At 43.0% G+C, this 20,323-nt stretch overlaps 1 protein-coding gene across 4 annotated transcripts in view; it reads left to right on the top strand.

Moving 5' to 3' along the window:
* Nucleotides 1-20,323, top strand: part of ZEB2 (zinc finger E-box binding homeobox 2) — a 121,153-nt gene that overhangs the window by 24,248 nt on the left and 76,582 nt on the right. Inside the window, exon 2 of one of the 4 annotated variants that reach the window (XM_035897890.1) lies at nucleotides 2,022-2,157. The exons of the other annotated variants lie outside the window; for them this stretch is intronic. Coding sequence (XP_035753783.1) covers nucleotides 2,130-2,157 — 28 coding nt within the window. The 5' untranslated portion in view covers nucleotides 2,022-2,129. The remainder of the gene's footprint in view (nucleotides 1-2,021; nucleotides 2,158-20,323) is intronic. 4 annotated transcript variants of the gene reach the window in all.

The raw sequence follows: 20,323 nt of genomic DNA, 5'->3' as shown, positions 1-20,323 counted from the left end.
CACTTTTCTGCCACTGAATATAAAGAAGCTAACGGTAATCACTGAAGCAATGATGATTATTGACTGAAAGGTATTTTAAAATGTGAGCTCCATTATGTAGAGCTTAGCAAGCAGCTGCACCGATGCTTTTGAACTCCTTATTTCGGCGAAGGGGCTGTAAAAATATATGGAAATATTAGCAAAGAGGCATAGGTGCAAATCCTAACCCGACTGCAACCGATGGGGGTGCACGGGTGACTTCAAGTGGGACAGGGATCAGAAAAGTCAGGCTTGATGCCCGTGGCTGGTTTTAGCGGAAAGCTGTAGGATCAAGCTTGTTTGGAAATTCAGCCTTGTCAAACCGAGCCTAAGTTTGGGCTTTTTCTTCTCCATCTCACGTGAACTCAAAGGAAAGCAGGAGATCAGGTATTGCGCTGCTGCCCCACGTTACTCCTCGCCCCCAGTTACATCTTTGGAGTTTTCTGGGCCTGTTCCCGTGAGGAAAGTCTGAATGCCATGAGAAACGTGAGCAGGATTTGGCCCTGAACAGTGAGTGCTTACTACTTGAGAAACTGAGCCATGGCCGTTGTAGTGGTGGGGAAGTGCAGTGAAGGAAAAGTAGTTTCGGGGATTCCTAAAATAGAAAGTAAACATAAATATTTCTACTTTGCACGTCAGATTTCAATCACCTCTCAAAACAACCGAGCTTCTTGATTTAATTAATTACGGCTTTTTTGTGTGTGTGTGTGTGTATGTGTCTTCGGAAAGAGCCAAATGAAAATATCCTCTTTGTTTCCCCTTTGTAACTACCGGAGCTTTCCTCGAGTTTTAACTCTTCTGCCACCCCAACACCCTCGTTTTTCTATGCTCTTCTTATCGCTGCTGTCCCATGGCAAGCCCCAACGCCTGGAACATTTTGTAACGACTATGTGACAAATTGTTGGGCTTTTATTCGCGTCGGACATCTTTTGCCAGGATTGCTTGTTGTTTTTTCTGTTTGGCTGTGTCATGGGACCAAAGGTGGCCGCTTTTGTGCAGCATGTCAAATCTGGTTAACATGCAGCCATTTATCTTTAAAACCCACTCCTGCACAATGGCAGGGGTGTATTGGGCCACTTGTATGGGCTCCAAGCATCACATGTACATATATATATATATATATATTTATTCTTTTTTTCAGTGCCATCCTCTATACGTGTGGATGCACCTCAGGCTGAGGCACTGCAGTGAGCAGGTCATGCAGCAGACAAGATGTTTCATAATTTTGGGAACCTTTTAGAGACAAATTGTACAGTGCAAGTGTAGTGTAACTGAACTGCTGGTTGCCCAGCGAAGTGTAGAAAATCAGATACAGCACAGCCTGAAAGAATGAAATGAGAATTCATATCTATGTATATACACGGGACTTTATAAAGAATTCATATACAGAGAAAACCACATTTATTCTCTTTTTCTCTGCTTATATTTGAGGACTGAGCTTGGTGGGTGTGTGTATAAATGTGTTTATGCGCATGGTATATATTCATACAAATAATATGCCACGGGATATGGGAATAGTTGTGTGTGTGATGCATTTATATGCATAAGTGGTAGGTTTGCAGGTTAATGCCTGCTTGACTCTGCGTGTTTATGTGTGTAAATGATGGAAAGGTGCTCAGCACGATGACAAGATGAATTATCCTAGAAATAACATTAAAAAGCCCCAAACTTCCACAGCAAAGTTTGCAGCTTTGGGTGCTTTTCCGATATTTAAGTCACCCAATGACGTTTCTGATGAAAATTATGTCCTTACAGATACGGCGATATTTATCAAATAAAGCAGCTGGTAAAGAAATGGGAAAGTTTGATTCCAGAGAAAAAATGAGGGCTGGCTGCAAAGTCTTGGTGCCTTTTTGCAGTCGAAGCATTTGAGATAGCGGGACTCAATGTTTTTTTAATGATTTGCTGTGTTGTGTAATAATTATACATATAGTGCAGTGAGGTTACTTGGAGGAACACCGCGCTATGTATGTTTTTTTTTTTTTTTTTTTTTTTGAGCAAAGGACCCAGGAGATTGCCTTTCACTTTGAAAACAATCCCTAATATCAGGAAAATGCTCTGTTTGTTTATGCGTACATAATGCAAGTTTGTCCGCCTGGGAACTGCAGCAAATGGGAGAAGTATGCATGGATTTCACAGGTAACAGGATTACGTGGGCACATAATTGATCCATTTGGAGAAAAAAATGACAGTGCTCTAAAGATGCCTAGGCTTTGGAGATGGAGTTTATGAAACAGGCATTTGTAAATTCAAAGGAATCAATATGTCAATTTTATTACATCTCAGGACCAGCTGGGCATTAAAGGAACAGTAGCCTTTTTAAAATTGCAGCTGCGTATTCTTGCATTGTGTACCTTTCTTAAAAGGCTTTGAGTTTGAGAAAATGTACTTTTACCAGCGCTTTGCACCTTTTCAGTGACCACTTTGCATGGACAAAACCAAAAAAAAGACACAAAACATTACATTGTGTCAGTTTTCCTCTTAAGCCGCCTTGGTAAAAACTGCCGGGCTTCAATTATACCGTGCAAAAATCTTACTAATAACTACATATACATGGCAGGAGACTAACGCCTGTTTGTACCGCAAACGTTGAAAAAAATGTTTGAGGCTTTGAACTGGGGACTCAGCAGACGTTGCAGAGGCAGCATCACAACCTGAGATACCTGAAAGAGTGCATTAAAGACCTGAGGTGAAACGTAGTCTGCATCGTTGTAAAAACATATCTACTCTTTCCTTCTCAACGGAGTTTAAACCCCGAGATGATTAAATTAAAAGCTTCTTTTTTTTCCCAAGGGACAGCAATCTTCAGCTGTCCAGATTTTGAAGTGCCAGCATGGAGGGAGGTGTTGAGTGGAATTTGGGTTGCAGTGGCGGCCGCTGTCCGTAGACTTTCAAGGCCACCCCAAACAGGCTCTAAATCCCAAGGATGCATTCTCAAGGAATTAATAACAGCACCCAAAGTTTTTCCTTTGGAGAGAAGGAGGTTAGCAAAGGAGCAATTGTGGCTTTCCAGAATATGTCGTACACTCCTCTACCTTAAAGGCATTTGGTTGAGGGACTGTGTTGGTAAAAGCCGAGCCTGTCTCCAGCCTTCAGCAGATATCATCTTGTCTTCTCTCCTCCGCTCACTGGCCATGTTGCTGTCGACCTGATGGTTACAGCCTGCTATGCAAATCCAAATTTATAATTAACATTGCAAAAGCACTCACTGCTTTGGGGTGCCTAACCATGGACAACTCTAGAGGTTCAACACATCTGAAAACACACTTAAAAATATTCAACTTTTTGAGTCCCAAGAAGGAGGCACCTAGGATCAGTGGCCACTGCTCCCTGATGTTCCCCTGGCTCCTTTTGCACAGTTTCTTTTTCTTTGAGCTCACACTTTTCAGGCCAGCCTGGCTACAAACAAGGTCTCTGTTTAGTACCCCAACCTGTCCAATAATTCTATTTTTTCTTGCTTGAGGATCTCTACTTTCCATAAGGTGTGGTTACAGTGTTTCTCCCGTGGTCTGCTAACATTTAACCATGTAAATATGCCCTGGATGATGTGGGATCACACCATAAGTAGGCTTATTCTATTAGTGAGTAGAGTATAAAATAGGTAGAGTACTCTCTCTCTCTCTCTCAGTGTGTATATTCTACTATAGCTCTATCTCCCTTAAACAGGAGTATGAACTGAATATGAAAGAATAAAAAGTCCATTTTTCCCCAAAAGAGCATGGAAGAGCAGATAGAAACAATACAAGCTTGTTAAGTAGTGTTTTGTGGTCATAGACTTAGCATGAATTAAAACTTTATTCTGCAGTGATGCACTTTCAAAGCATTTTTTAAAATATTCATGTGCTAAGGAAGACATGGGAAAAGACATTCAGACTGTTTTCATAGTAATTTGTGGCATGGTAGAAAATAAAGATGACCTTCTGCCAAGCAGTGATGTTCAGAACTGATGCAAATACACATAAATGAAGTCGAGAGAAACTATATAGACTCAATAGATTAAAGCTTCCACAACTTCAGAGGTAAGACTTCCTTTCATCGTAGCTTTGCCTGCTTGCTTAGGTGTGAAAGGTTTGATGTACACACCTAGTTCGTCTCAGCATCCTCCACCTCACTTGTAACTGGTCTAAATGAACATTTTCCAAGCCCCATAGCAACCTCTACACAAAAGGTGTTGTCCCTTTCCGTGCTTGCTAAAGGAGAGTAAACGGAGGTAAGAAGAGTTGAAGTGGCTTGGCCAAGGCCTCCTAGCAAGTCAGCTGGAACTAAAAACCTAGAACTAATAAAACCAGAGGTCATATTCTGATCCTGGTTACCTCCACGCAGTCCCAGAGCCACTCTGCAGGCAGCCTTTATATTTTGTCAGTTCTTTGAATCTAATTCTAGAAGTAAAACAAGGCTTCCCAATGATAAGGTGGAAAAATGGCAAACCGAAACCCTGTCGTCAACCTGATTGATGGTTCTTCCACTGAGAACATAACAGCTTCTTCAGAGACTTTTACAGTCTCTACAGAAGTGCAGGAGGCACTGCCAATATCCGCAGATCATTGGCATGATAGACCGTAACGGCTTCTTCAGAGCCGTTCCGGTCTATCGTGTCAATGCGTACTTAGGGAGTCCTCAATGCATGGATCATTGACACGGTACTACATAACGGCTCCTTAGAAGCCATTACTGGGTATCAAGTCAATGCATACTTAGGGAGCCCTTAATGCACGGACCCACGCAAGTTGACTTGCTCTGAATACTAACAATCCTGGGGAAGAGTAGTTACTGCGTATGGCATTGAGGGAGATTATTAATACACGCCTGCAAGAGCTCGACTCGTGCTCCAGGCTCCCAACGCCTTTATGGGAGAGGTAAGGTTGCTCCCAAGTCGAAGCGCTGCACGGGAGAGCCTGAAATCCGCAAACTTGCCCTCCTCCACTAACATCATTTTATTTCATAAAATATGTTAAAATAAAAAGAAACAAACCCAAACGCTCTCAATTTGCGATAGGAAAGCCAAGAGGCAGCCGAGGATGAAACATTCGGAGGTAGCATACAAAGCCCTGAGAATAAGTGGTTGCAATGGAAATGCTGGAAACCCCTCACGTATGGAGCAACCGTCCTGTGTGTTTTACCCCTCTCAACTACTTTGCCGTAGTGCTCAAAAATACAATGATCCCCACAAGATGCTTAGCATCGAGCTAGCAAAAATGACCCTCTCGAAGGAGAAATGCTTTGTTAAATACCCCATCATCCAGCGAGGAGTTTGTCTGGATTTGTTGACCTGGTCCCTGGGGAACGTCAGCCGAGACTTTCCAAATCAGCTCCGCGCCTCCACTTCGACCTGCAGAGGCGCATCCCCTTCGTTTGGCTTCCCCCAGCCAAGATATCCCCGCACCGAGTTAAAAATGCTTCTAGTTTGCTGTTGTTGATATTTTTCTTTTGTGTTCTGCTTACTGACTGACATCTGCTATCATGCTAAGCAGGTGTTCCTGTGTAAACGAACGTGCCCTGTTTGTGTTTCGCCATCCTCGCTACTGCGCACCCAAATGAGCAGCATGATTAAGAATCCTGTAAATTTTTGAAAGGAAACGGATGGCTGCCCTACTAGAACATAATTACACCGTTCCAACATCCGCAGCTCACTGCTGCAGCCGAGTTGGAGAACAGCAGAAATTAATAATATATAATAGCATCATTCTCGTAATTTATAAATGAAATAAAGTAGAGAGGAGATTCTGCTGATATGCATTTTCTTCTTAATTCTAAAAGACAAAGTATAGATTAGAATTTTACTGGGGTGAAACCTGGCCAGCAATATCACACTAGTTGCAAGTGTAGGACCTGATTCATGGGAGGGATTTTGCTTAGGGAAAAGAGCTAATATCTTTTATTGGACTAGGGGAAAAAAATGAGTATACAAAGCCCTCTAAAGGCAGCCCCCGAAGAAGGGAGGCTAGGAAGCCTCCACAGATCGTCTACCTAGTTTTTAGCTTAATTCATTTGTAGGTATTGCAGGAAGACTTTGCTGCACGTTGCAATTTTTTTTTCCCTGGCTAAAATAATACACTATCACAGGTCACCCCCTCAGAGAGGAGAGAGGATTAATCAGTTAAAGATGCTGTCTAATCTCCTATTTTTGTTGAAAAACAGCAATGTTTTCAAAAACAATATTTTGAGCTCCAGAGATGTGCCAAAAGGCGCAGTGCTGCAAATCACGGCTCAAGTCAAGCCTTGGCGTTAGTGTTCTAATTACGCCTCTCGACTCTGCTGGAAAAAAAAAAAAAGATACAACTTTCTGAAGACGAAGACATATTATTGTAAAGACTAAGCAGTATGACTTTTTTTTTTTCTTTCCATTGCATATGAACAGTCAAGTTAGCTACACGCTTTTCATTTTTCTTCTGTAGCTACCCAGATGTACGCATCTAGATGATGGCCCAGCTGATTTATACTTTTACTGGGAGAAGCTCGAATGGGAGAGTTACCAAAAAACCACAACAGTGTTTACTTGCAGGTTAATTAGGGACATTTTTATAAATTTTGACACTGTAAAACTCTCAAGAATGATAACTGCTTTGGTGGAAAAGGTCAGCATGGATTCCCCAAGTTTAACCCAGTGAACACGAATGTACAGAGTGAGCCAAGAGAACTGCTTCTCTTTTAAACTAATGGATATGTTTGAGTTGTAGTCTTCTAAAGGGCCCCCTTAATAATTTGTTTCTGAGAAAATATGTGCATATACAGATTTATTTCATTAACAGGTATTTATTTAAGTGGGCTGCACTGTATTTAAATCTCTGAATAGTTTCCATTACTTCCTCAGCTCACTTACTTCAAGTTGACTAATTTTAATAAGGCTAAGGTGCCTAGGGTCTTATTGAGTGTTCAGTTTGATCAATATGGCTAAATTAAAATAGTGCAGAATATAAGCAAATGTACTCTAACAACTCAGTGAAAAATGTGGAGTGCACCAAACATTGATTAGTGTTCCACAGACATTAATTTGTTGTTTTAAGTACACTAATACTGCTCAGGAACTGCGTCTACCTCCAAGCACACCCATGCAGTCTGGGTACCACGGCCCGGATTCTGCCCCGCTACCCGTGCACAGCCCCGTTGGCTTTCAGGGCATCGCACACGTCTGAAGGCACAACTTGGCTCTGTATCGCCCAGAACCAGGTCTCGCAGGCAGCCCTCCTGGTCCAGCTTTGGCCCATTCCAGGAGAAACAGCGTTCCCACCCCACTGGCAGAGCAAGCCTGGATCACACCTAAGGGAAGCAGGAGGAGGACAGTTACGATTATTTGCAAGAGCAAAGACTCTTCATGTAATCGTATTCATTATGAATTTGGGGCTATACATCAATTCTATACGTGTATTTTTAAGACAGGCACAGACTCCTAGGGAAGTGGTTATACGTACAAGAAGATACTCGTTTTTGCCCTCCTGTAACACCACAATATTATTGTCATAAAAGATTAATGTCAACCCCCACCTGGTATTAAATTGCTTTCGGTAGCCCTTGCATTCATGTCTTTCTGCACAAGACAAAACCACTTTTAAAGTAACTATGTGCATCTTCAACTTGAATTACTGCTATTACTGGGTTACATTTTATTTTTCAAATGCCTTGGTTGTTGTGGTGGGTATTTTTTCCCATGGATATGGTGTTCTGAATAAGAATATGGTATCAGGAACTTAATTTTAGGGCAGGAAAAAAGCATACTTTGGAAAATAGGGTCTTATCATAGTCTCGTTGATAGATCCTGCCCATGTTAATTATATGATTTTTTTTTTTCATGCTCCAACAAAAAGCTGGATTTTTCACACACTAAAATTATTTTGTTTTTCTTTCTTTCTCTTTGCCTTCCTTTTTTGCTTGGTTAGCAAAAGCATGAGATTATCATACTTTGACATCCAATACTTGCACAGACAGTTTTTAATGCCTTCTAAAAATATGAGACTAACTCCTTAGCAATCATACTTTTACACAATTTTTCAATGGTTTCTGATCTCTTTCGTGGTTCTTCAGTAGTTCTTCCCTCTACCTGTAGTGTGATCTTTCTGCTTATCTTTAATCTCCTTGGTAAGTGATATTTGCTGTAACAGTTCTTCCTTTCCTTGATACCATCTTTCCTTACATGGCCAAAAAATAATGATTTCACATGAGCAGACGCTCGTTTTGTCCAAGGTAAATCAGCAGTGCCTGTGTAAGACAGACAGAAAGAAAAAAAAAAAAACCAACCCAGAGAACTAAACAGGAGGGAGTTCTTGTGTTAAAAAAAAAAAGCAACTTGAAAGCAAATGCTTAGGAGCATTTAGGAGAAGCGAATTCTGTGAAGGTGAAGTCGAATATAAAAAGCGTTTCTCTAGTTTAAGCTGACCAAATAGAGTTATGAACAGCAGAAACATTGGAAGTTCCCCCTTTTTTAAGTTAAAGCTGGAGCTTTAACTTCTTAACCTTCAACAGGACAAGTAGAGCACACTGTGCAAAAACAACTTGTAAGTCTTCTTAACAAACATCTCAAGTGAGGAGGGCCAGCACAAGTTCAGGAGAACTGACTTTGCATTTGTAGCTATGCCAAAAGAAACACTTAAGGGTTTGGGGTTTTTTTGTTGTTGTTGTTGTTTAGCTTTGGTGCACGGCAATCTTGAGTTTTTTCCCCAGCGTTTTCCATGTTTAGAGTTTTTAATATCAAAGGTATTGCTCTCGGTAAACAAGTGTAAGTTTACCAAGGCAGCTTGTAATCAGATGTGAAAATTACACCCTCCCTTTTGGCTACATGATAATTACACATCTCAACACACAAAGAATTGTCTCTCTTTCAGTTGCTGGAACGAAACAGCGAAGGCACTCGGCAAAATATATTATTATATTAAAGATCAGTGCCGTAGCTGTTTTTAGTAAAAGTGAAGTTGGTAATCACAACTATGATCAAGATACTTTGAGATTTACACACACACGTGTATATATGGAAGAGAGAGAGCGCAGTTAAAAATAAAATGAAACTAAGGTGCCTTGGCACAGAGGGGGAACCTTAGCCCATGTACCAAAGGGCGAGCAAACAGCCTACTCCCTGCTTAAATCTCACCAAAGCCCTAATTTAAGGGTGAATTTTACCCCGAAAGCATAATTTATTGGAAAGTTTCGCAAAGTTTCTCCGGCTTTGTCTTGTTTTTCTCCTTTTTCTTTCTCCTGGCTATTCTGTTTCACTTCCCTAGAAACTTAGCCTGAATTTCTTGTGCATCTATTGATTTCCTTGCAAATGCTGGGTGCAGAAAGAATTCAGAATTAAGCATTGCTCGGAAAGAGCTGTGGGAAAAAAATTACATATGCAGCAAAACATGTTAGAGTTGTGTTTTGACAGTTTCATGACCAAGCCAAAAAATATACATTTTTTTTGTACCTGGCGCAGTTTCACAAAAATGTCCCCTCAGGGAATAGTCATTTTTTGTCAGAATCAACTGTTTATTTACTTAAAAATCTGAAAGTTTTGCCTTACATTAGAGGCAGAGTTGCTGAAGTTTAAAGTTCAACATCAGCTCGTCGCATTACCTTCGCCATAAAAGCATGGCTTGCGTCACAAGAGAGGGATAAAAGCATTAGCGTGGACACAGGACAAAATAAAAATGCCACGCATTTTAAACACAGGGCAGGTGAGGTTTGTCAGGCTTCTCGTTACGCATCCACAGCCGTGCCCTGGCCTGCTCGCAAGCGATGGGATGGGTGACCACCTCGGACCTGCCACCACCGCGGTTGAACGTGGTAGCAGTGGTTCAGGCTGGAAGTAATGGCTTTATCCAGCTAAGTCAAAGCCTGGTAGGGTTTCGATGGTGGCAAGGGTGTTGAGACCCTTGCTGTTGCCCATGGAGATGTTTGTGGCAGGCAGGGCTTCAAGTATCCTTCCTCATCTGCACTTTGCTGGGCTGGAGGGATCAAAAGGGACGTGGGTGGCTTCTCACTGCTGCACCCAGTATGGTGCACGCCACTGGAAGAGGTAGCCCAAGGCTGACCTAGTCGTGTCCTACCCTGGGAGCGCCACCTTTCGTGTCCTACTCCGGGTGTGCCACCTTTCGTGTTTCTGCACCAAAACGTTATCTAAATGTCCTACAAATGTGCGGGGTGTGAGGCTGGGGGAGTCTGGGAGTCCCGGCTCGCATGGGACTGCGTCCGTGAGTGGCACCGTGCCGTGGGCCATCCTGCCTGCCCCGCCTGCAGGTATGGGGGGTGTTCCCCATTTCGCTCGCATTAATTCAGGACACATACAGGCATGCTTGGGACATAACCCCAGATCATAACCAAATCCTGAGATGACACTACTATGAGAAGGTGTAATGACTTTTAAATCAATGGAATTCTACCCATAAAGAAGAATTAGGTGTCCCACCCTGAAGCTAAGTTTTTTTCCCAGGGTAAAACTTGGTGTTCTCGGGAGAGAGGTGATTTTTTAATTCATTCTTACCTTTATCTGTATATATATACAAACAAGGAATATTTTTTTGCCTGTAATCAGTTTGTAGGATTGCAGGGTTAACAGAAACACACTGTGTCAGATGCTCTTTTGCATATATATTTACTTTGACTGAAGCTCCAAACTGTTGGGACTGGCAGGCTGACCTTTCACACTGGCTACCGGCCATGTTCAGTGAATAATTTTGAAACGAATTTTTTTACTAGGATTTTTAACATAACTTTTTATTTGGGGAAGCGATTTACATCAGGGGAAAAAAAAAAACCCCAATGTAAATACAGATTTCCTCTGGAGGTTAAAAATAGTCCAAAACTAATAGCCTAATCTAATTCACATAATGATCATCACACAATATATACAGGGGGCCTAATCCTGCCCTCGTGGAGCCTCTCTGAAGTCAGGGGCTCGATATACCTGTCTGAATTTGAGTTTACCCTTCATATCCCAGCAGGGGAGCAGCTTTTGTCTCTATGGTGAATAATATTTTGCAAATTAAACCTCGTTTTTTCTAAAAAAAAAAAAAGCAATGTGTAAGGTGGGGAGGGAGTCTCTCCTGACTCACACTCACAGGGCGGAGGTCACAGCCGGAGCTGCTCTGGTAGGAAAGAATCGAGCACCATACCAGAAAAATAACATGAAAAACATGACTCAAACTGATGAAAAGGGAGTTAATCAGAGATAAGGATGGCTCTTCGTCCCTAAGGAGCGCTCTCGTTAGCATGGCAGTTAGAGGTATTCCTCCACCCTCGTTAACTTTGCATTTGTCCCCTTGTATTTATTATTTGCTCCTTTTTGCTGCCCGTCTCAGAAACTGCGTGTTTCCTCTAACTGCCAAGTCAATACTGGAGCCAAATCCAGGTTGACGACCTCCATGGGGTTATCACTGGCCTAAAACGGGCAGGATGGACCCCAAAGCGGTGCCGCCCGTGGGATGTGGGACTTTCGGGGCACGGGGAGGTGGGCTGAGGTCCCCCTGTGCCCCGGGCTCCTCCCTGGGCTCCTCGGCACAGCAGGAAAAGTTCTGTCCCAACTTTTGCTGCTGTGCTCAGAGGTGGGGTCTGCCCGGCCTCTGTGGCTTTTTAAACCGAGTAGAGACTACTGGGAGCCTGGCTGATGTGCGTATTGACGTACCCTGAGATGATGGAAGAGCATATTGCTTATTTCCAGAACAACAAGCTAGGAAATATTTACAGCAATCCTGCTCCATTACCTGGGGAATTTCTCCCCAGGTGATGGAACGAAGGAACATCTGATTTTATTTTTTTTTTTCCCAAAGGCAAATTAAAAAATCACCCCTCAAAAAGCCCCCTAATAAACCAAAGTTGTTAGTCAGGAAGATACCTCTTCCACCAGCACGTAGATATGATATAGCTTTAATTTATATTCGTCTTGTCCACTGGGGCTAGAAGATGGAGGAGCTATTATGAAACCTTTTATTTTATTTTATTTTATTTTATTTTTTGTTGGGAATTTGCTTTATTCACTGTTTACTATGCCGGGCTGACATGATATGATTTGTGCATTGCGGGGTCACAACAAGCTACTTGCAGGACAATTTGCTGAATCAAGAGGGTGATTGTGTCTGGTGCCAGTCAGTCGCAATTAGGGCCGGGATCAGGGAGGCCCAGAGCTTGTGTATCGTCTTGGGCAAACCTCATAGAAATCAGCTCACCTGAAACTAATTGTCACAACAGAGACCTTATGCAAATGAGCCCTAGGGTTAGCGTGGGAAAAGAAAAACTGTCGCAAAGATAGGTGACCTGCTGAGCAGGGGGTCTGTTGCTGGGGAAATCTTTGTTCAATGAGTTAAAAAAATGTTCGCATTGTTCCAAATCCAAGAAAAACGTAGCAGATCCTCTCCCTAAGAAAGCGTGGCGAGCACACTCATCTGAAAGTCCAATAAAGTGGCAGCCAGCTTTGGAGCCGGTAATAAATTGGAAGTCTTTATTCTTTATAAGGGCTGCAGCAGGAAAATGATTTTCCTTTGCAAAGGGGCCTTTAAAGTTTAGCTGCTCGCAGTTAGCCGGCGCTTAAAAACTTCACTGTCTGTCGAAGCTTTCGCCTGCCTAACCTGTTGGATCCCAGCAGATTTCTTGACCCGAGGTTTTAGCAGCTGGAAAAAACCTCCCTCTGGCTCCGGGAGCTGTTTTTGGGAAGGTCTGGCGCTCGTACCGCGGTGAGCCATTGGGTTTGGAGGGCAGGAACAAATGGGGAGCAGATCCGTGGAGATTCTCCCGTAGAAATCTCCGGGGATCTCTGAAGCTCTCCAACTTCGAATGTCTCTCCTCTGGGTGCCTTCCCAAGCAGCACCCGCCAGCGAGACGGGCAGGTTCGAGCGTTGGAAACATAATCGTGAATTAAGCACATTTAACGACAGGACCATTGACGCCTGCGTGCAAACCCGGCTGTTTCTGACAGGCTTTCCCTCTCCCTTTTTCTCCTCTGCCTCCAGCCCAGGCAGAGAAAAGCATAATTTTCAGCGAGCACATTACACAACATTTGTCGTGTTCACTCCTTCCTCTTTAACAATTTTTATGGGGGTTGCTCAACACGTTCTAAAATAGGACTGGAGACGATATAATAAAGTGCTGAACTGATGATATACGCGGCAGTTTATGCTGTCAATGGCAAATTCAAAAGAAAGGGATGCAACACGCTCCGAGTGAAGAAATGTAAGCCTGTGCCCTATAAGCACATAGAGTGAGAGGCAGCCAGGGTATTTTTGCACGTAAGGCTTTTCCAAAGAGGTTGACGGGGACAGAGGAGAGATTAATTGCACTGAAAGATACTGGACAAATTTCGGAGGCACGAGCTGCTTTGCGCTATCATCGAAGGCGAAAGAACAGTGATTTTGTTTGGTTAATAATTAGACGCGCGCTTTCGATGGCGCTGCTTTAAAGGGGCGAAATGGAGACGGTATCAGATCAGCAAGTTTGGAAATGAACTTCCCACTCACCAAACATCATGAAATAAGGATGGCTTAAAAGTAATGCAGATTAATCACCAACTTTTTTTTTTTGATCTCTTTTGTCCCTTTACCACTGTCTGAAATAATTTCCACAAATAGGAGACGTTTCACAGTGGGTATGAAGTGCTCAGCTTTCACTCATCAAACTTTAATCGGAACTGCATTTTAGTTTTTGAATAAAGAACACTTAAAAAATTTAGATGCAAATTATTTTGCATTATTCATGCTCTAAGTGTCCTTGTAGATTTAAACACTTCTGAGGCCACCTTGATTCAAGTAATTACCTAGGCCCTCACTGCTCCATCATGAATAAGGTATTTTGTACAAGTAAAGTATGCACCCGATGAGCTTTTAAAGTGGCTTTACACTGAACTTGCGTATTGCTTCTCGTGCATGAGTGATTCGAACATGCGTCGCAATCTGTCTCAGGTGGGAAATCCTGGCAGAGCATCCATGAGTGACGGAAGGAAGCCTCCCAGCCTCGGCGCGCACTATTTCTTTGTCTTCGCAGGAGAATCTCAAAGTAATTCTCTCGCTTGAGTCTTGTGGCTCCTCTTAAAAGTCTGAGGAAGCAAGAGCTGCTAGAAGGGAAAGAAATGACAGTCATTTTTCACTTAACCCTTCGTTTCCCATCCCGGCCCCCCTTTGCCTGCTGCCCGCGCTCAGTCACTTAAGGCATTCGCAGAAGATAATATAAGTCTTCCTACTTTTATGTAGCGTTGTACATCTGCCTCCCCATCTGTCTGCTCAGCCTCCCTCACGTACCAGCGCTAGGTACCACCTGAGCAGGATTTTTCACACAATAGAGCCAGCTCAGGGCCGAGCATCGTGGCCGAGAGCTTCTCCCAACAGAAGTGGCTGGTGGAGGGCGAGCAAGACGTAGACCTACACGCGTATCGCCAGCAAAATGAGCTCGCAAGAGTTAAATTTAATTGGCGGAATCTTGTAGTTGGCGTTTGTTGCAAAGTGCCCGCATTTTTTTTTTTCTTTTCCAGCTACATTGCTTTGAAGAATTATAAGAATTTTATGATGTGCTATTGGAGTTCCACTGGCAGAGATTACAGTAAAGGGGTTAAGGTTGGTTTATGTTAAAAAAAATTATGCAGAAACCAATAAAAATAAACACACTCCAGTAGACTAAACTTGCTGGGCTTTTAGTTTTAGCTTAACAATAGAAGTTTAGACGAAATCCAACATTGCAGCTTTTAGAAAATTAGTTGACACTCACAGTTGATCATCTTTACTACACAGCGGTATAATTAATATTTAAACATTGTAATAATGCAGCTTGCTTTGCATGCACTTTTCAGCCCCACCACAGTATATTTTATCAGGAATACTGCTAGCATTTTCTTAGGTAATGTCATTTTTTAAAGTTATATTTAAAATAGGATATTGGCTTCTCGCTCAGTGCAAAAGAAATATCAATAGGCCAATGGGCAGGTTTCATACGTCAGTTTATGATTAAAGTGTGTCTTTACCGAAGACAATAGAAAATATATAAGGGGCTCCTTCATTGCCGTCATTATAAAATAAATATACCCAGAGACTACCGGTTTAGAAAATGGTCTCGGGTTGTTCATTTTTCTTCACGCTATCTATAACAAGAGGAACTTTGAATATCTAGATGCAGCGCAAAATCAGGCAGTGACCCACAGATGTGTGAAATACTGCACCTCGGCCACCCACTCATTTAGAGCCAGAGAGCAGTTAATAAAGAAGTCAGGCAAGTAAAAGAAAAAAACCCAAACAAAACCAAACCAAAAAATCAAACGGGGAGTTTTCACGTGAGTGTTGTCAGGGTTCAGGCTTCTGTCTGCCTGGCAATTTAGTAAAATGGCAAGAAATCGTCAAAATGGAAAAGGACTGTGCTGGTTTATTTACTTAGGAGAGCCCTCTTCCTCTTCCAGTCGAGGTGGGAAGGAAAAGTTGTTTCAGGTGCTTTGCTCGTCAGCTTAATCCCCCTGATTAGTGCAAGGTGCCCTTTATTCCCCATCCTATAACTTCTAGCAAGACAGGCTGCTCTTCTGAACTGATTTGGACTCTCTTCCTGGGCTTTCTCCTGCGGTCTTTCACATGCACGGGTCCTCCTGATGCCAGCCAGAGGGCTTGGTGCTTGCATGGTTGTTACTAACCACTGTGGGTGTGTGGGCATCACTGGCAAAAGCCCATCCCTGTGGCTCCTTGGGGCTGATCTGAGGAGGAAAAATGAAAAAAGAAAAATAATATCCGGGCAGATCTTACATACCCATTTTGGATCCTGTGTGATGCAAAGAGGTTCTCCTGAATTTCGCAGCTGGAGAAAGCATCCTGGAAAGTGAGCTCCTCGTGTAGCTCCCAGCCTTGGAGGTATTTAGTAGTGGGCCCAGGGGGGGAATTTTTATTTTCTAGGAGGTGGGTTTTGGGGGGCATGGCATCAGGCGGGGCTGCAGCGAGTTGCAAAGGTGCCTGAAGCTCAGCTGAGACTCTGGCCCTGGGTTTTGTCACGTTTCATTGCAAGTTTGAAAGCAGGCCCATTTCTATTAATACTGTTAATAAAAGGCATATGTTTTGTCAAGCAAAACCGCCCTTTCATTAAAACGGAGCATAATTTCATGGGGTTTTTTTATGTTCATGCAAAAATAGCCATTTCCCCAACATGTCCCAAAAAGCAAAGTTGGAGAGCGTGAGTGCAAAATTTCACCAAGCCACAAATATTTTCATGCCAAATACCACTAAATGAAAATGCGCGGTGTCTTGCCGCTTTAAGCTAGTCCTAGGGCCTCAGCCTAATTGCCTGGGAGGCAATGGGAGTTTTTAATTTACTTAAGAAGTAGCAGAAACGGGCTTTAAAAATTTTGTGTGTGCAGCGACCGTACGACTGACGCCATAAGATCCATAGCATGTGTGAAAATAGATTGCATATTGCTGAGAGCTTTCCCTCGGCTCCGCCGTGGATTGCCTTACATCACGTGTGCCTCCCAAAGAATCTGGGGATACGGTTTTGATGGAAGACGTCGCAGCGTGTAAAACAAAGTCGCCTTGTGCTGGCAAAGGGCGCGTGGGAGCTGCCGTGCCGCGTGCACGCCGTCCGTCCGTAGGGCAGGGGTGGGAGTGGGAGTTTTAAGGAAACAGATAAACAACAACTAGAAAGTGCTTAAAAATAGGGCCATAACTTCCAGCCTTGCTGTATTGCGACCAACTGCGCGTAGTTACGGGCGAGAGTTGCTCCGACTCTTGCTTTTCACGTGACAGCAGTGCCGTGGGATGCTGCGGTGGAAGAATTTCTGTTTGAGATGGGAGCAAGCAGCCGCTGATGGTTGGGCTTGCTCCTTTGCAGGGTTTTGTTCGGGAAGGCAGTTACGCGCACCTTGGCCGCAAATAGCTAGGAGAGCGCGATCTATTTTAAACCTGCTGCTGAGGTGGTAAAGAAGAGATAAGTTGAAACCTAGCTGCTATCTCGCTTGGGTGTGTGACAGATATGTCCAGAAATGGATAAAATTAAAAGCATTTTTCATATGCTAATAGCAACCTGGACGAGGGGAAAAAAATACAGGGAAGGGAGCAGCAAAGACAAGAGCCTTCTATCACAAGTATACTTCTCCCATTACCTAAATTGTACCACTTCTTTCTCCAAACTGATATACATATTTTTACTGCGTCTAAAAGCAAATTCTATAGTAGAGTTTGATTTCAGCGTCAACCTTATGGCAGCCATGTGGGAGTGAGATTATGGGACATGTGGAACAAAAGTCTTCCAGCCAGAGGAGGCCTTCTGAGCATAATGATTCTTATTTAAATTAGTCTATGTTTTATTACTCAGTTGGGGACGGGAGAAGGGAACCAAGGAAAAGAATATTTCTTTAAAACCACGGTCACCTGAATTGTAGATGAAGAGAAATTAAGTAGTTTTTCAGCCCGTAAAATGGATAAACATTTTCATATCATAATAATAATTTCAAGCAATCCTCAATTTTATTTTTTTTTTCAACTTTACATTTAAACTTGTTTTTCCTGTTGGCATGCCTGCCGATTCATTTGTAAATGTGCTTTAAATTCCTTTGTATATTACAATGAATGCCACCTCTTTAAACGCTCTTAGTAATTTAGCGAACTTCTTTGCCAGTGGGTGAAAGTACAGTATTGTACATGCATAAGAAAAGGTACATTCATTATGCTTCACGTATGAAAAGGTATATTAGGAACGGTTTTGCTTAAAGTGGAGGGGTGAATGGAGGAGCCCCTGATCCATCATAGCGGTTTTGCATGTGTGAGAATGTGTCTCTGTGAGCCCAACGTCCAGCAATGCCGGTTGGGAACCTACCGGCAAATGTGCGCCTGTGAAACCTGAGAAGATTTATAACAAGTAGGTAATCGTTTCAGGCCTACGCGAGGGGAGCAGGAGCTCAAAGCTCACGCTGGGGCTGAAGAGGAGTTTTAGGGAGAGAGAGAGAAAACCTGGGGATCTGGTTTCTTCCATCTTCCGCTACGGCTGGCATGAGGTGCCGTGCGATGGGAAAAGGGTCGTGCAAGGAGTAGGCTTGAGAACCTCCTGTGATTTTGAAGCGTGTTTTGGGGTCGGGGCAGACCCTCGAAGCTTGCCACGCATCTGATTTGTGGTGTGCTATAGGTAGAGGGACAGAAATGAGGTGGCCCCAGGAGCCTGATCTTGAGCTCCTTCCCACCCCCTTTACCCACCCAGCGTTACTCCTGGCTCTTTCAGTGTGAATAGGAAGGTTTGGTTAATGGCATTTCTCTTAGCGTGAGAAATACATCGCATGCCACAATGGAAGGCAATGGGAGGGAGTGCTGAGGCATGGTGGGTATGGCCAGGAAGGGACAGCATCTCTGGGGAGGACTGCAAGGCCACAGTGGGCCAAATCCTGCTCATCACCTCCCCCTTCTCTTGGGACCTCACGTCAGTAAGGTGAGCAGGATTCACGCCGTTGGCTTGGCTTTTCTGTGAAGAACAACCACAGCATTAGGGAGAGGGTTGGTCAGTTTATGGCCAATAAACATAAAAGCTGAGAGAGTTTCAATGAAACATTCTTCTCCAAACCAGAGGTCATTCATTTTGCACTTATTCCTTTATGTGGTTTCTGAAAGTTTAATTTTAAGGAGAGGATGTGGGTACGCTCTGTTTGTTTTCTTTCTCTTTTCCTTTTCTTTCTTTCTTTCTGAGGTCTTTACTTCGAATTAATTTCATGGAAACGCGTGCGAATGCTTTCTAGTGGCGTGCCAGCTGTCATTTTTCGATCGGGGGAGGGCGGGAACCCAGAGTTTATTTTCGAGATGCAGTTTTAAGCTTGATTCATTGTAATAAGTGTCACTGTAAGGCAGGCGAAGGAGAGTTAGCTTTCATTAACATTCTTCAATTCTGGAGCCCATCAGGAGGTAGATAAGGTACCACCGGGTCCATCCACCTCCCGGACCACAGGAGGACAATGCCAGGAATGTTTGCAATGTGTTTCTATTTTTGTCACACCTATGTGTGGCCATCCATCTGGTCTTAATCAATCAGTCTCATCCCGGAGCTTTGCTGTTCTCCCAGCTGAAATAATACACTTCTTCAGCAAGAGCTGTGCCTCAAGGAGGGTCACTGCTCACCATTCCCCAGACAAGGCATATTAACAAGGCTTACATATTTGTAAACATAGGTAAACCCAGGAGGGGTGGTTGGGAAGGAACATTTTGAAATATGAATATTTTATGAATAAACCACTGTGTTGTTTACTTAGCGATATTACACAGGAAAACTTGATGAAGTACTAGAGGTAAATTTGTTTTAGCAAAAAAAAAAGAAAAAAAAGAAAAAAAGCCCAACCAACAAACCAAACCCAGCAAAAAAGCACCGAGACAAAGATAAATGATGAAAGAGCGAATGGCCCACCACCCTATTTAAGCAGGGGTAGTGTGTATAAAATACGTTTCTGAAAGTGGGTGGTGAATGCTGTAAAATGTGCCATTTATTTATTTAGATTGCACATCAGGAGATAAAACAAATGAAAACTCTGACTTGTTAATAATTTACATTTAAGTGGAAAATTCTTACATGCTGTTAAGATACCTCCAAGACCTGACACTGCAAACACAAATAATTTACATTCTTTGTGCGCACACAACTTTGCTGGGGCGATGAAAACCAGGATACGTTTACACTCTTATAATTACATTTATTAATTTCGGATGCCTCTTTTGAAGCATTCATGGAGCTGACCTTCCCATTCATCAGGTGTTCCTGGCTGAGAATCTGCTGGGCCGTACCTCACAACCTAGGAGGTAGGAGATGCAAAGAGGGGGGATTTCTTTTCAATAAGCAGCGCTATTACTTTTCCCCTGAACAGCTTATGCATTACATTCTTTGTGCGCACACAACTTTGCTTGTCTGGAGAGGAAAAAAAAAAAAAAAAAAAAAATTCAAATATGTGTTCAGGGGGGCGATGAAAACCAGGATACGTTTACACTCTTATAATTACATTTATTAATTTCGGATGCCTCTTTTGAAGCATTCATGGAGCTGACCTTCCCATTCATCAGGTGTTCCTGGCTGAGAATCTGCTGGGCCGTACCTCACAACCTAGGAGGTAGGAGATGCAAAGAGGGGGGATTTCTTTTCAATAAGCAGCGCTATTACTTTTCCCCTGAACAGCTTATGCAAAAAGTTTTGTGGGGGAGAAAAAAAGCCCCAGTGAAGAAAAAAAAAAAAAAAAAGAGGAGTGTGCATAACAATAACTACCTCTGTCCCTTCTGTTTTTGTTCTTTTCATGTCAGGGAACTTTTTAGCCGTGCTGCCCGGGTAACTGCTCTGGAAGGTTGGAATATCTCTTGTTGAAGGAGGTTTGTGATTGAGGGCCCTCTGACACAACCTTTTGTTGCTCTGAGGTGTTTGATCCTCTTTC

Source organism: Egretta garzetta, unplaced genomic scaffold (genome assembly GCF_000687185.1).
Source record: "Egretta garzetta isolate BGI_Z169 unplaced genomic scaffold, ASM68718v1 scaffold197, whole genome shotgun sequence".
Classification (NCBI taxonomy): domain Eukaryota; kingdom Metazoa; phylum Chordata; class Aves; order Pelecaniformes; family Ardeidae; genus Egretta; species Egretta garzetta.
The sequence above is the reverse complement of the archived record's forward strand: the minus strand, read 5'-3'. Positions and strand labels throughout refer to the sequence as shown.